The sequence below is a fragment of the Lichtheimia ornata genome (genome assembly GCF_029851405.1).
Source record: "Lichtheimia ornata isolate CBS 291.66 chromosome Unknown scaffold00012, whole genome shotgun sequence".
NCBI lineage: Eukaryota > Fungi > Mucoromycota > Mucoromycetes > Mucorales > Lichtheimiaceae > Lichtheimia > Lichtheimia ornata.
Window position 1 is genome coordinate 538,049 of NW_026695332.1, and position 13,024 is coordinate 551,072.

Below are 13,024 nucleotides of genomic sequence, written 5' to 3' on the forward strand. Positions count from 1 at the left end.
TGATAACAGCTTCTATACAGGTATAGGGTGCTGAATTGAATGGTGACTTTGGAGGAGGAAACATTATCATGTTACTGATGCATCAACAACCATTGTTTTCGTTGTACAGGCCATTCTGCAAGTGATGGTGATTGTCTCTTTTGGGTTTGTACTTACAAAGATGGGGTATTTCACAATGGAGAAACAAAAGGTATATGCGAATCACTTTTTTCGACTGCAAGAAGAGTGCCATTCATGTGTTATTGGGTATAACAATAGTGGTTGTCAAGATTAAACATGGTGTTCTTCACCCCTTGTCTACTCTTTTCAAACATTTCATCGGTCATCTCCCTCGAAAAGTTGCTCGCCTATTGGCCTATACCTGTATTTTACGTCTGCTTTGCGCTTGTATCCTTTACGTTTGTCCATGTCGTATGTCGTTTAGTGCGACTCAATGCAGAATTTCGAGGCTTTGTGACGGCATGTGTCATGTTCTCAAATACCAACTCGCTCCCTATTGCTGTTATTACAAGCTTGGCTGTTTCCGAAGCGGGCAAGGTACTTTATTGGGACGCTGATGATACACAAGAGGCAGTGGCCGCTAGGTAATGATAACAGACAATGGCAAAAGCTGAATGCAACAATGACTCAATAACGTATCTTCAAGGGGAATTTCATATACCTTGTTTTATGCAATCTTTGGAAACCTTTTACGATGGTCATATGGATATCGGCTATTGCAAATCCCCATCAAGGATGACGAGGAAGAAGAATTTGATTATGGAACAATGACCAGTGACTATGGCACATCTTCTGGATCAGGCTCTATCATGTCATCGTCACGACCTCATAGTCCAATTTTGTTCAGTGGTAGGAGCAGTAAATATGGTGGCGATGCGAGTCGTACCACAAGTGTGAATGAAACAAGTGGGTTGTTGTCATCGTTTCCAGCTCTTCCAAGCGATGCTGCTGACGATCAGCTTCAACAAGATGATCAATTAAGCATGAAAACGCACGTCAAGCGCAAGATGGCAACATGGGCACGTTCAATTCATCAATTCATGACCCCACCCTTGTATGCAGCTTTCCTTGCTATTGCTGTGGGTTTGATACCTCCTTTGAAACAGCTCATGTATGATACTTTTGTACATGCATCTGTTACCTTGGCTATCCAATCTTGTGGCAAGGCTGCTGTACCCATTATTCTCGTGTGTCTCGGTGCTCAACTTACGGACATTTTAGAAAAAGAAATGCAACAGCAAGAGACGCATTACAACCGAAAAGCGGTTGCAACAGCTATAAGCATCCGCATGATACTTGCACCTTTGGTGGTGATTCCCATTGTATTGGCATTTGTAAGATATGGCTCTGCATACGCTGGTGTGGCGGCAGATCCAGTCTTTAGCGTCATGATGATTATTGTCGGTTGTACACCCACAGCTATCAACCTCGTTCAAATATCACAAGTAACAGGAGCTTTCGAGGATGAAATGCTGCATTTGCTGTTTTGGAGCTATGGTGTCGTGTGTGTGCCAGTATTCACACTCGTCGTCTTTGCAGCACTCAACATTGTCGATACTTTTCTCTAACAACAATGAACCCCAATGTCTTTGTTCATACCCCTTCCTTTCATTGTATCTGGTCGTTTGATAGATCATATATTTGTACAACTTAGATAGGATGTAGATAAGAATACTTGGTATCATGGAAAACTAAAAGTAGGATATGTATCTAAACGAATGTCTGGAAATCAGGTTCGCCTTGAGAGGGACCAACAACTTTGAGTCGCACGATGCTGTTGGCAGGTATCGAAGCTATCTCGCCATCCAAACAAATATCGGTAGCATCTCGCACCTTGAGTGTCAATTCCTTCGCTTTGTAATACTCCACGTATTCCTCCTCATCCACATGTTTTCCTCCTTGGATCGCTTTGATAGTAGCTGATTGCAACTGCTCTTTGCTGGCATCACGCATCAAAATGATATCCATATCTTCGGTTGCTGGTGACGCAAATGGTGTGATAGTAAATCCTCTCTCAAGAGAAGCTTGTTTGGTGACTGCAAAGTAGGTGAACTTCTCGTCGTTGACCACGATCTCTTCTTGGATATCATCGAACTTCTTGGTCTCTTTGTTGTATCGTTGAACCTGGCTCATTGTCAATTCACCAGCGTAGTGTTGTAAAAAGTACAAGAGCCACATGGCAACCCAGCTGAAGCGACGATTATCGACAAATGGCTTGAGATAACGCGCCTTGCTCACCAATTGTGCATGAAATCCCCAACTCATCACCACCATGATACGTAGTTTGCGTTTCTGCTCGATTGGTAACTCCACATCCACAAGTCGTAATGGCTGAGTATTCTGCTTAATAATGCGTAATGTAGCGTGTTCAATGCTTTGTAACTGAAGGCTGAGTGATAAGGCGTTGCCGGATCCGGAAGGAATAATGCCGAGCTTGAACGTGGGTAAAGATGGCCAATTTGCTCGACGATCGTATGCATCCGATAAACCATTCACCACTTCATGTACTGTACCATCTCCACCCAGTATAATAAAGGTCGTGTTGGCATTCTCGCTTATCATCTTGACGCCCAATTGCTCAACCAGTATCCTCGTTTGCTCATTGGGTTTGGTCTCTGTCACACTCATGGCATCCGTATCATAGCCTGCTGCCACCAGCATAGGTTTTACGATATCATTCCATTGCGATAAAGCTTGTCGGCTACCTGCTGCAGGATTGATAATGGCAACCACACGTTGAGTTGGCTGAACATCGGGTAAAACACGTTGCCGAAGCCGAGTGGCGAATTCAGGTGTTGATAGCTTATCGAATACAAGCGTCCTTTGCTTCCAAGTCGTCTTGCCAATATCTCGAAAGTTGGTAATGCTAGTGGATTGCTGGCCACCATTCTCGTTTTGTTCTTGCTCACATTCGACAATGGCGATCTCCAGCTGCTTATCCTTCGTCTCTTTGACACCATAAATCAAGTCCAATTCAAGAGTGGTTGTTGTCGTCGTCCCATTGCTGCCATTGTCGCTGCTTATCAAGAGGTGTTGATCGTTGACAGTGAGGGTCACTTTGACGTCCTTCTGGATATCCGTAGCAAGAGTGGTGAGTGACATAGTGGTAGTGTAAAAGATAAAGAAGAAGTGATCCTTTTCCTTTCTCAGCAGGCACCGTGCACATGTATGCGGAGATTGTCCCATCACCTATGCAGTTCGCGTCATTGTTCCCAAAGAGCACCTCCCCCACCCCATTTTCGATCCAATACTAAAGCGGTTTTTTGTTACACTCGACATGGTGATAGTCATTTTATAGCGGATGAATGGATGGTTCAAATGGAGATACTAAGTGGTAACGGCTTTACGGTAGAGATAGAGAGGAGAGGGGGTGGTGTTTGTTAAAGAGGAATATAAGGTACATCTGTAAAAAAGAAAGGGGGATCATATAACACAAAAAATTACATGTAATAAAGAAAAGTAGTATACACGTATACAGAAATTAACCAAGCATACCGGCAATGCATGCTGAGATCCAAGTAGAGATGGCACCACAAAGCATGGATGATACAGCCAACTTTGATAATTCGGCAGCACGACCAGGAGCAATGACTGTAAGACAACCGATTTGGTTACCAATACTGGAAAGGTTGGCAAAACCACAAAGAGCGTAGGTAGCAACAAGCTGTGATCGTGGGGTCAAGATATCCTTGTAAGTGGTTGTCATTTCCTTATAGGCGACAAATTCGTTTGCCCAGATCTTGAGAGCCATGAGACGACCCACGTCGACAAGGTTTTGGTTATCGGCACCAATCATCCATGCAATCTTATATCAAAATAGGAATCATTGGTTAGGTCTCATATGTGAAACAGATCAACATCCAAAGTATACGTACGGGAACAAAGACATAACCAGTAATGAGCTGCAAGGTCAATTCTTGGATGGTCAAAAAGTTACCAGCCCAAGTGAGGAAAGCATTGACAGCGTACAAAAGCGAGAGAAGAGCAATCAAATTGGCAGCAATGCAAAGCACAATGGTCATACCCAAGTTGGCACCATTACCAGCAGCATGCAATAAGTTGGCTGGCTTTTCATTGGGATCGACAGGTGGGAGACGCACCTTGCCGCCAGTCAATGGTTCTTCGGTCTCAGGAACACGGAGCTTGGAAACAGCCAAAGAGCATGGAATGGACATGATACAAGATGTCAAGAGGGCTTCACCCTTAACACCCATGGCCATGTAGCCAAACAACACAGAGCCAGAAATGGTAGCAAAACCAGAGGTCATGACTTGATGCAATTCGGCTTGGGTCATGTAGGGAAGGTAAGGCTTGACAAGCAAAGCGTTTTCACCTTGACCGATAAATGGCTGACACAAAGTGTTAATTTGGTTTCAGCGAAAAGTTTGATCCCATTCACTCACCGATGCAACAGCTACAATAGCCTCGGCACCTGAGACTTGAAGAAGATGAACAAAGATGACGGCAAAGCGAGTCAACATCCATTGCAAAGCACCAATGTAGTATAAGATTTGAACAGTGGAGGCAAAGAAAATAATGGCAGGGAACACCGTAACGGCGAAAACACCTGCGTTGGCAACATCATCGTTCGTTAAGAATTGGATACCATACCAGGCCTTGCCAAGATAGCCTTGTGCAAAAGTTGACAACCAACTAAAGATGTCTTGGCCAACCGAAGTACGAAAGACAAACAATGCAAGCAAGAATTGGAGCAATAAGGAGGACCATACGGTGGACCAATTGATTGATCTACGATGCTTTTACGAAAATGTCAGTTGACAAAAATTTGACACATTCAAAACACCACGTGAGGGTACGTGATGTTGTGTGATGCCACTTACTCTGGATGTAATGTACAACCCTGAGATAAAGATGACCATGCCAACCAGGGCGATAAGTCGTTGTACACGGGTTGAATCGGCTTCGATCGAGAAAATGGTGACGATGATAACGACGGCATCCAAAAAGCCAAAACCAACCATACGCCATCGTCGAGGAATTCGGTATACTGGTTTGGATACAACATCCCAAGTTGCCCACATTGGCGTCGTGATCCATGAGAATGGGATATATTTGAACAGCATGTTCAAGCAAAAGAATGCATAGATCAAGCCAAGGATTAGTTGTTCTTGATCGTATCCTTTTGGGACCTGGAGAGCGTATGCCGCGGCAAGATAGCCCGTAAAGATAAGGAACATTGCCAAGCTACGGAGATTAGAGAAAATTGTTAATTCGATATTGCACGCATGACATCGACTCAAGATAAGAGAAAGAAGGCTCGCTTCATCAACGAGGCAACGTACTGGAATAATGGCCTGAACCTGGAATAAAGCTTTCCAAACCAGCCCTGCTTCTTTTCATCATCTCCATTTTGCTCTTCAAGCTGCTGCTTTTGCTCTTCGGTGCTGTGTAAATCAAACTCTGCAGTGGCTTTGGCGTCCCGCGCCTCAACATCATCGACACTGAAAGTCTCCTTCTCTCTAACAGAGGGAGGATTTGAAATTGTTGTTTTTTCTTCCGAGCTCATGAAATAAAAAAGGATGCCGTGTGAAAATCAAAAATGACGGAGCAAAAGAAAAAGAAAGCGGGAAGAATCGAGAGCGGGAGGGCAAAGAAAAAGGTATCAGACGGGAAAGAAAAACGATGCAAGTGGAGCAAAATTTCGGAGTGGAAGGACATGGGACGGACCCTTTTATACTGTTTCCCTGCCCACTTCCCAAACCAAATTTGATAAGCCTTGGTGACAAGATGTGTTGTGCAAGTAGACAGTATCTTTGATAGATTCTACATGCTCACATGAACAAAAACGTAAACAGTGCAATTGCCCTTCTTGGTAACATTACCCAAGTAGGGCTATGATCTCTCATTGGATGGATGCAGATGTTTTTTTTCGACACTCTTGGTATTCTTATACCGCACTTCAGGAACAACACGCTCGTACGTCTTGACATTTGTTATGACTTCCGCAATGTATCATGGAAATAAAAGATTTCATAGAAGGGTGTCGGCTTTCATTACATACAACTTTTGAATTTTTCCTTTCTTTGATCCCTGCTCATCCATCCGAGACTAAGGCATCTCCTGAGCGGTTGTTTAATATCACGGAAAACGGTTCTTTCCTTGTCTTCTTGTTCATGTCTACCAGCACCAATGAAAAAGGCAATCATTTGGATACACGTTATTACTGTGGCAACAGCCTAATCTCGGCGGATGGGACGCCGAAATCGGCACAAATCGGTGAACCCCGATCCATTAGTCAATTGTTTGTTATCCCTGCTGTATTTCTTTTGTGATGAAACTAATCATAAACATTGCTGTCAATTATAAGCTTGCATGCATCCATCACCCAAAACCACCCCCTAATTCGGCCATTGTCGTCAACCCCTTGCTTGGTGGCTTTTGCTATACTATTTTACGGGCTATCGTTGTACATAGTGGCTATGGATCGGGGTTTTGTCAATGAACCATGACAAAAAAGTGTGCTGATTTCACACATTAGCCTTTTTTCACGGGCTGGGAGAATGTGGAACAAGAACACGCGTGGTATGACTTGGGTGTACTGGTCGAGGGCGGGGTTCATTAAAGCGTACATACCCCACATTGTTGGTTACTTGGGAAACGCAACCACTCAATGTTGGGAATGTGGGGATTTTTTTGGGTCCATGCCTGAGAAAATTGATAGCAAAGGTAAATGGATGGATCGTGGCTGTGGCGATAGAGGGTATAAAGCGTATCACGATTCCGCTGGTTTCCAAGGAAGAGAGAAAGGAGATATGAATTGATCTTTTTCGATTTCAACGGTGACACTAAACGTTGCGTTGATGCATGCTGCTTGTGCAGGGATTCCTTTTAGACGTTTGAGCTCACAAATAGAGAGGTATCCTCATGACTGGATCAACTTGGTCCATGCATTTGAATGGATCCATGTTTTGACCTGATTTGAAAAGCCATACAACGATGGCGGTACTTTGTGTGTTGAACATGTGTAACCCTCGCTCCGTGACTCTAGGTCATTTTTCACACGGATGTCTCCAATCGAGAAATACATACCCTTATTTGCTAAGGCTTGATTGCGATCCAATATAGACGCTATGATACCCCACTTTCCCCGCATCCCCGCTTTATTCCATCACATACAGTCACCCATAATACACTTCTTCCAATGTCGGTGTTCATACATCAACAATGTATCTTTATTTTCAAATCACTCCATCATGTATTGTTGGGGACCCGGATCACTTTTTCCAAATCCAAATGAGAATGTCAGGCTATCTTGCCTTGCAAGTATTCGAATTTGTGTCCCATTGTTGTCTCACTCTTCCTTATTCGCCGTACACAGATCAAAATATGGGAGGCAGTACAAGAAAAAGTGACACTGGTCACTGATGGCACCATTGTGTGGATACAGCCGCCATCCCTGAAGACCCTAATTTCACACCGCTGATAGCACCATTGTGTGGATACAACCACTATCCCCGGTAACCTAATTTCACCCCGCTTTTTGGGCATTCATGTGCTGCTCTTTGTTCGCCATAAACGACTAATTTTTTACTAGCCCTCATCTACATTGACTTTGATGCTCAAACGAAGTACACATCTTTGCCACAACTTGTGTCTAGGTGATATCGGTGACTTACGTTATTATATCTTGCATTGGATGAAGCAAACAAAAAAAATGAACATTGGACAACTCAAAGTACCTATGAGCAGTATACCATCGGTTTGAAGATATAGAGTACAGCCGAGCAATGATAAGATGATAACCAATGTTATTATACAATGATAAGAAGATAGCATATGCTATGGTGGAAAGATAAGAAGGTAACATGCTATAGTGCAATGATCCATCACAGGGTCACACGTTGCTATTCTAGATGTTATTGCGAGAAACAATGAATATATAAGACACGGTCACATGATTTGTCTATGTTGATTTCTTTGTCAAATCCAGGTGGGCCATTGTCTATTTTCTTTATCCAAATGCAAGTGACCATTGCCATGGAAACCTTGTACATAGGGATACGAACATCATGTGATTTGTGCCTTGGCAACTGACGTCGGACTTTTTTGTAGAGCTGCTGTGGTTGACCAAAAGGTCGCGTGCACCTTTGCATGATTGTTTTTCCTTCTCTGTTGCAGTGTTATGGAAGGTTTACAGCGACGTTTCAAGTCGACGACCGAGCCAAATCCCGAAGATGAAAACGAGTTTCTCGATGAGCAACGTATGTGACATGTGTCTGCTTGGTCTTACGATGGCAATCTGACGCTTCTTTTTATGTTTTATGCAGAGCAAGAAGAGCTCATCAGCGAACTACGTACCAAGAATGATCAGTCCAATTTAGCGATTCAGGTAAAGGTTGAATAGGGTTGGGATAAGAAACGATGGCACTGATAGTAGTAAATGGATAGCGTGGTATCATCTTGGTTGGGGTTCTCGTTTCATCCATGTAAGGGTTTATCAGGGACATACTGATGCAGCTATTGCCGCTTAACTCATTGCCACCACCACCGTGGTATTAGTTATACTATCTTTTTGTATGATACCATGTTCCCCTCGACATTTCTTTCGGTGCCACACATTCCCAACCCCTTCAATGCTATTCCAGCTGTAACACCAGCACCCGAGGTATCCGCTACAACAAGCATTCTATCGCTCTTTGGTTCCGTTTTCACATTCGCTCGAGGATGCCGTCTTACTGCAATGCAAATCATTTGGTCACCACCTCCTCCCAACCGAGGTTTCAACAAGATCAATATACTGACAGCAGCACCTGCAGCATGCTTAGGATTGATTGCACCAGCTATTGCATTGTATGGTGGCGTGCCATGGCTTGAATTTGGTTTTTGGTCGATTCCATTCTTGGTGCTGGGTATGATGGCATTCGCTATTCACATGATGATTCAAGTGGAAAACAACATTGATGACCTTGACAAAGCACGATACAAGTACAAAGGAGCTTAATGAAATAAAAGATCTTTTTTTTACTTGTGCATGTATATATACACACACACATTGGTATTAGAGAAAAGGGAAAATCTATTATACACACATGTATTCTTCTAAACGAGACCAAATCCTTTGGCATTTTCTATTGCTGTGATTAAGCGTTCACGCAACTTCTCCCTCGAGTCATATTCTGGAAGCAATAGCCGACTAAAACAGGTCAACGCCGTTGGTAACCTACATTAAAGGCAATATGAGTACGTGGATAGGATACGATCGTAAAGAAGTAATAAAAGTTACCTATCGCTATCTGGCCCATTGCGTTGCACCACAAATGTCAATTCCTTCAATCCACCCACGGGTACTCGATCACTTGCAGTGACAAAAAACAACAACTTGCGCCGTTGTTCGGAAGTCATATCATTGTGTACAATTGACCAAAACCAGCTATCATATTTTCATTAGTCAACCATTCCTTTTTGTGTTGTGTTTTTATGCTAGCTTACCGAATCACTAGGTGATCTGGATTATATCCATCATCGTAATCAGCAACGTCTTGTAGCTCTTTTAGATCGAGGTCCATGCCTTGTCGTTCACCACATGCTACCACCTCGAGAACACCAGCTGTACAGAGATCCATGGCTGATCCACCAATGACACTCCAAACACCACGTCGGATAGCAAGAAGTTGGCTGCGTTGGGCATGATACAGGAAATATGTACAATAATCACGCACAAATGCCTCACGGTTTTCATTGGTCACGGGAACTTGGTTTCCATTTTCCATCAAAGGTATGGTGACAACACCTTGGCCGAATACTTCAATTGAAATTTCATAGTTGCGGCAAAACACATCTTGCACTTGGTCCTCCCAATCAAGCAGCTGCTGAAGGCCATTAGCCAACGATGGCCATCCCTCCATAAGGTCGTTCAATGTAAACAGCTGATGCTCTTCAGCCATTGTATCTAAGGTTGCTTCACTTGGCTGTACGAGGACCTTCCACAGGATACTTGGAAACTGCAAGTTCATGATGACACCATTGTAGATAGCCAAACCCATCATCACGCCCACCATTTCATAGAGCCGTAAATCATCCTCTTGTACGGGTATGGGCTGAATCCAACATAATCGAGTCTCCGGATCCACATTAAAAAGACCCATCTTTTTGGATGTGAGCTTTTCAAATAGGATACCAAAGAATTCTTTTTGGACACCTCCTTGATCCATGCCTTCTTCGCCTCCTCCGATAAATCGCACTTTGAGCGGCTTCTTGAGATCGACCCACTTGGCGGATACTTGGTGTAAGGCATCAGTGACAAAATGTTGTCGTCGGATTTCCAAAAGTAGATAGGGACAAGTCGCACTCTTAAGATTGTCTTCCAAATGACGTACCATCCCAGGTGCATCCGAGAGCAATCGCCGTGCATGAACGACGAGGGTGTGATTGACGCATGCATCTTCATACTCTGCTGACATTTGAGACATGGCATCCAATTGCAGGATCTTTCGCTTCACCGAGGGTGGTAATAAGAAAGGATAGCTGAACCATGAAAATTGGTATTCGTTCGCAAAAGGGTATGGCAATAATATCGAAGTCCAGGTTGTTGTTAAAAAGAGTCGTGTTCGTCGTTGTTGTTCATTGAGACCATAGTACTGAGACGCCGACGGTCGTGAAGCTGCAGCAATCGTCGATATAGAATGCCTTCCTTCACCATACTGCAAAACACGTTTCCAAATCCTGTACTCGTCCTTGATGTTGAGCTTCTTGCAAATGGCTTCACTGCAAAAATCGCTAACGGGTATAATGGGTGCTGCTGATACATTGGCTTCATCTATAGTACAATGGTGGTGTAAATTTCTCGATCACGTGATGCGTAAAGTAAAATCTTACATGCAAGCTGGAGAAACTTGGTCGCCATAATCACCGAATCTTGCTCACCATGTTTGTAGGGTCCAGTGTGGAAGTGATCAATAAGATACCCGTGAAGATACTGCACCAGAGCTTCCATTCGTTCATTATCCAGGCTACTCAAACAAGGTTAGTGATCAATGAGCGGATCACTTTGAATGATGTACTCACCAAGCAAACATATGTAAAAGTGCTTTCCTAATCAAAGATTGTTGAATGGAGGCGATCTTGCTAACCACTTGGATGAGCTTGTGTGATAATATATCGGACCACATATTGGTGCTATCGGTTGCAAAATCGGATGACTGCCATAACCGGATCCATTCAAGGATAGACATGAGTGCACGACACCATTGGACAATTGTATCAACGCATGATGCCTCTATTTCATCGATCGAGTACAAGGTGGTGATATTTTCGGTGTTCATGTGCATTCGATCCAACAACGTTTCAAAGCTCTCGGTAACTGCGTTTGCTAATCTGGATGGCTGAACATCGTCGTTTCCAATAATCGCCTCATAAAACTGATGCAAATCATGCAAATTGGTAATACGGATCGTTCGTTGTAAAGCTGATACAGGTTGTGGCGTGGCAAGAAGCATGCTATTGCCAATCCCCTCCCAATTTTGAAAGATTGATCGACACCAATGCACCGTTTTCTCCATGTTGTATTTATCCACAAATCGATGCAGCTGCTCGAGTGCTGATGGCATTGTTATAGCGGTGGGTCGAATAGCTAACAACATTCCTTCATCGCTCGTATCAGATTCGTAGCTATCGGATGCTCGAGAATGATCGCTGGAATCAAGTTGATAATAATAGCTGGAGTCGTCATCTTCGATACATGATGGGTGATGTTGATTCATGTTGTTGTTGTAGTTCCCAGATAGACTTTGTAATCCTCCACGCCATGATCCCACATTGCTGCTATCAGACGATCGACGTCCTCTAGAAAATTCTATTTTTGCCATACTCATTAGATTGCCATTTATCGTTATCCAAAATCCCAATACTTTACCTTGTGTTGAAGATGATGCTGATGATGATGGGGTCCTTTTGGGTTTCCTCCTTCTATTCTTTGAGCTGACATCTTTTTGTTCACGTTGTAGACCAAAAAGGGAAAGAAATGCCGAAGATGAAAATAATGACTGTAGGAAAGGTTTGCTCTTGTGTTCACCGAAATCATCACTTTCATCATCATCCTCATCATCTGCCAATGCCTTCTGAATCACCGATGAGGTCGAATTGGATGGTGCTCGCATCTCGTTGGTACAAAAGCGATCTTCAGGTCTAGATGCCAATTGGATCGACATGACAAGGGCTGCTTGTGTGTGCAAGTTGCGTATGCCACCTAAGTCGTTTTTGAGTGTCAATTGAATGAAAAAAGAAACGTATCTACAATAAAACCATACCACGACCCGAAGCGCAAAACCGATTGATACAATCAGATCGTCCACATCCAACAGTGAGTTGTTGAAAGTATTGCTCTATTCTCGCTTCATAATCACTCTTGGCCTCTTTGAGTTGACGTTTGCGTTGCGACTTGTCCATTGAACGACGTGTAGACTTGGGTTGATCCAGTGAATGGGAGGCAAACAATGTGGGTGTGGATGGTGGTGGCAGCCGGGATGTCGGTTGTTGTTGCCGGGCATGGTAAGGGTAATGACGATTACTGCTGCATTGGTTCACTGTTGAGCCGAGTTTGGGATCAGGTTTTGATATCTTTGTTGTGGTGGAAGGGTTGCTGATGCGTAAATTGGAAGATCGACGTCTTGGTGGTGGTGGAGACTGTTCTGAATCGAGACATGGATCCGAAGGTTTGTCGGTAGGAGAACGTAGTGAAGAAGGGTCCTCGTTTAGATCATTGTTATCATGTTCTTTTTGTCGTGATAGTTGAGAAGAGTTGCCTTTGTCAATGATAGATGGCATATAACAAGAATAAAGTGAAGATAAAAGAGAGAGAGAAAGAGAGAGTAATGAATGAGAATCGCACTACGGCGACGCTGAACATTAAAGCTCACCCCGCATTTGGCATCTGATACACAAGGCGCATGGCGAATCAAAATCTTGGCTGCTGTGCCTGATGACTCTTGTTACCTATTTACATACATCACATGACCTATTACTACAAGATCAACAAGCAAATAAACTTGGCATTCATTCATGATTG

The 13,024-nt window shown here is 43.5% G+C and overlaps 5 protein-coding genes across 5 annotated transcripts; 2 read left to right on the plus strand and 3 right to left on the minus strand.

The window, feature by feature from the left end:
- Positions 1 to 175: 175 nt before the first annotated feature.
- On the plus strand, positions 176 to 1,568 carry O0I10_003733 (uncharacterized protein; the record flags this gene model as incomplete). Its single annotated transcript, XM_058483800.1, has 3 exons — positions 176 to 190; positions 259 to 584; positions 647 to 1,568. 3 exons carry the CDS (start codon positions 176 to 178, stop codon positions 1,566 to 1,568), a joined length of 1,263 nt encoding a protein of 420 aa, XP_058345598.1.
- A 142-nt stretch (positions 1,569 to 1,710) lies between these two features.
- O0I10_003734 (uncharacterized protein) lies at positions 1,711 to 3,102 on the minus strand (the record flags this gene model as incomplete). The annotated part of the gene is made up of 1 exon (XM_058483801.1): positions 1,711 to 3,102. One exon carries the CDS (start codon positions 3,100 to 3,102, stop codon positions 1,711 to 1,713), a length of 1,392 nt encoding a protein of 463 aa, XP_058345599.1.
- Positions 3,103 to 3,481: 379 nt separating this feature from the next.
- Positions 3,482 to 5,527, minus strand: O0I10_003735 (uncharacterized protein; the record flags this gene model as incomplete). The annotated part of the gene is made up of 5 exons (XM_058483802.1): positions 3,482 to 3,805; positions 3,876 to 4,349; positions 4,404 to 4,757; positions 4,842 to 5,205; positions 5,304 to 5,527. The coding sequence occupies 5 exons, from the start codon at positions 5,525 to 5,527 to the stop codon at positions 3,482 to 3,484; spliced, it is 1,740 nt and encodes a 579-aa protein (XP_058345600.1).
- A 2,616-nt stretch (positions 5,528 to 8,143) lies between these two features.
- Positions 8,144 to 8,962, plus strand: O0I10_003736 (uncharacterized protein; the record flags this gene model as incomplete). Its single annotated transcript, XM_058483803.1, has 4 exons — positions 8,144 to 8,222; positions 8,289 to 8,350; positions 8,410 to 8,447; positions 8,521 to 8,962. The coding sequence occupies 4 exons, from the start codon at positions 8,144 to 8,146 to the stop codon at positions 8,960 to 8,962; spliced, it is 621 nt and encodes a 206-aa protein (XP_058345601.1).
- Positions 8,963 to 9,060: 98 nt separating this feature from the next.
- Positions 9,061 to 12,783, minus strand: O0I10_003737 (uncharacterized protein; the record flags this gene model as incomplete). Its single annotated transcript, XM_058483804.1, has 7 exons — positions 9,061 to 9,181; positions 9,245 to 9,391; positions 9,451 to 10,777; positions 10,837 to 10,970; positions 11,026 to 11,812; positions 11,873 to 12,205; positions 12,267 to 12,783. The coding sequence occupies 7 exons, from the start codon at positions 12,781 to 12,783 to the stop codon at positions 9,061 to 9,063; spliced, it is 3,366 nt and encodes a 1,121-aa protein (XP_058345602.1).
- Between the last annotated feature and the right edge of the window lie 241 nt (positions 12,784 to 13,024).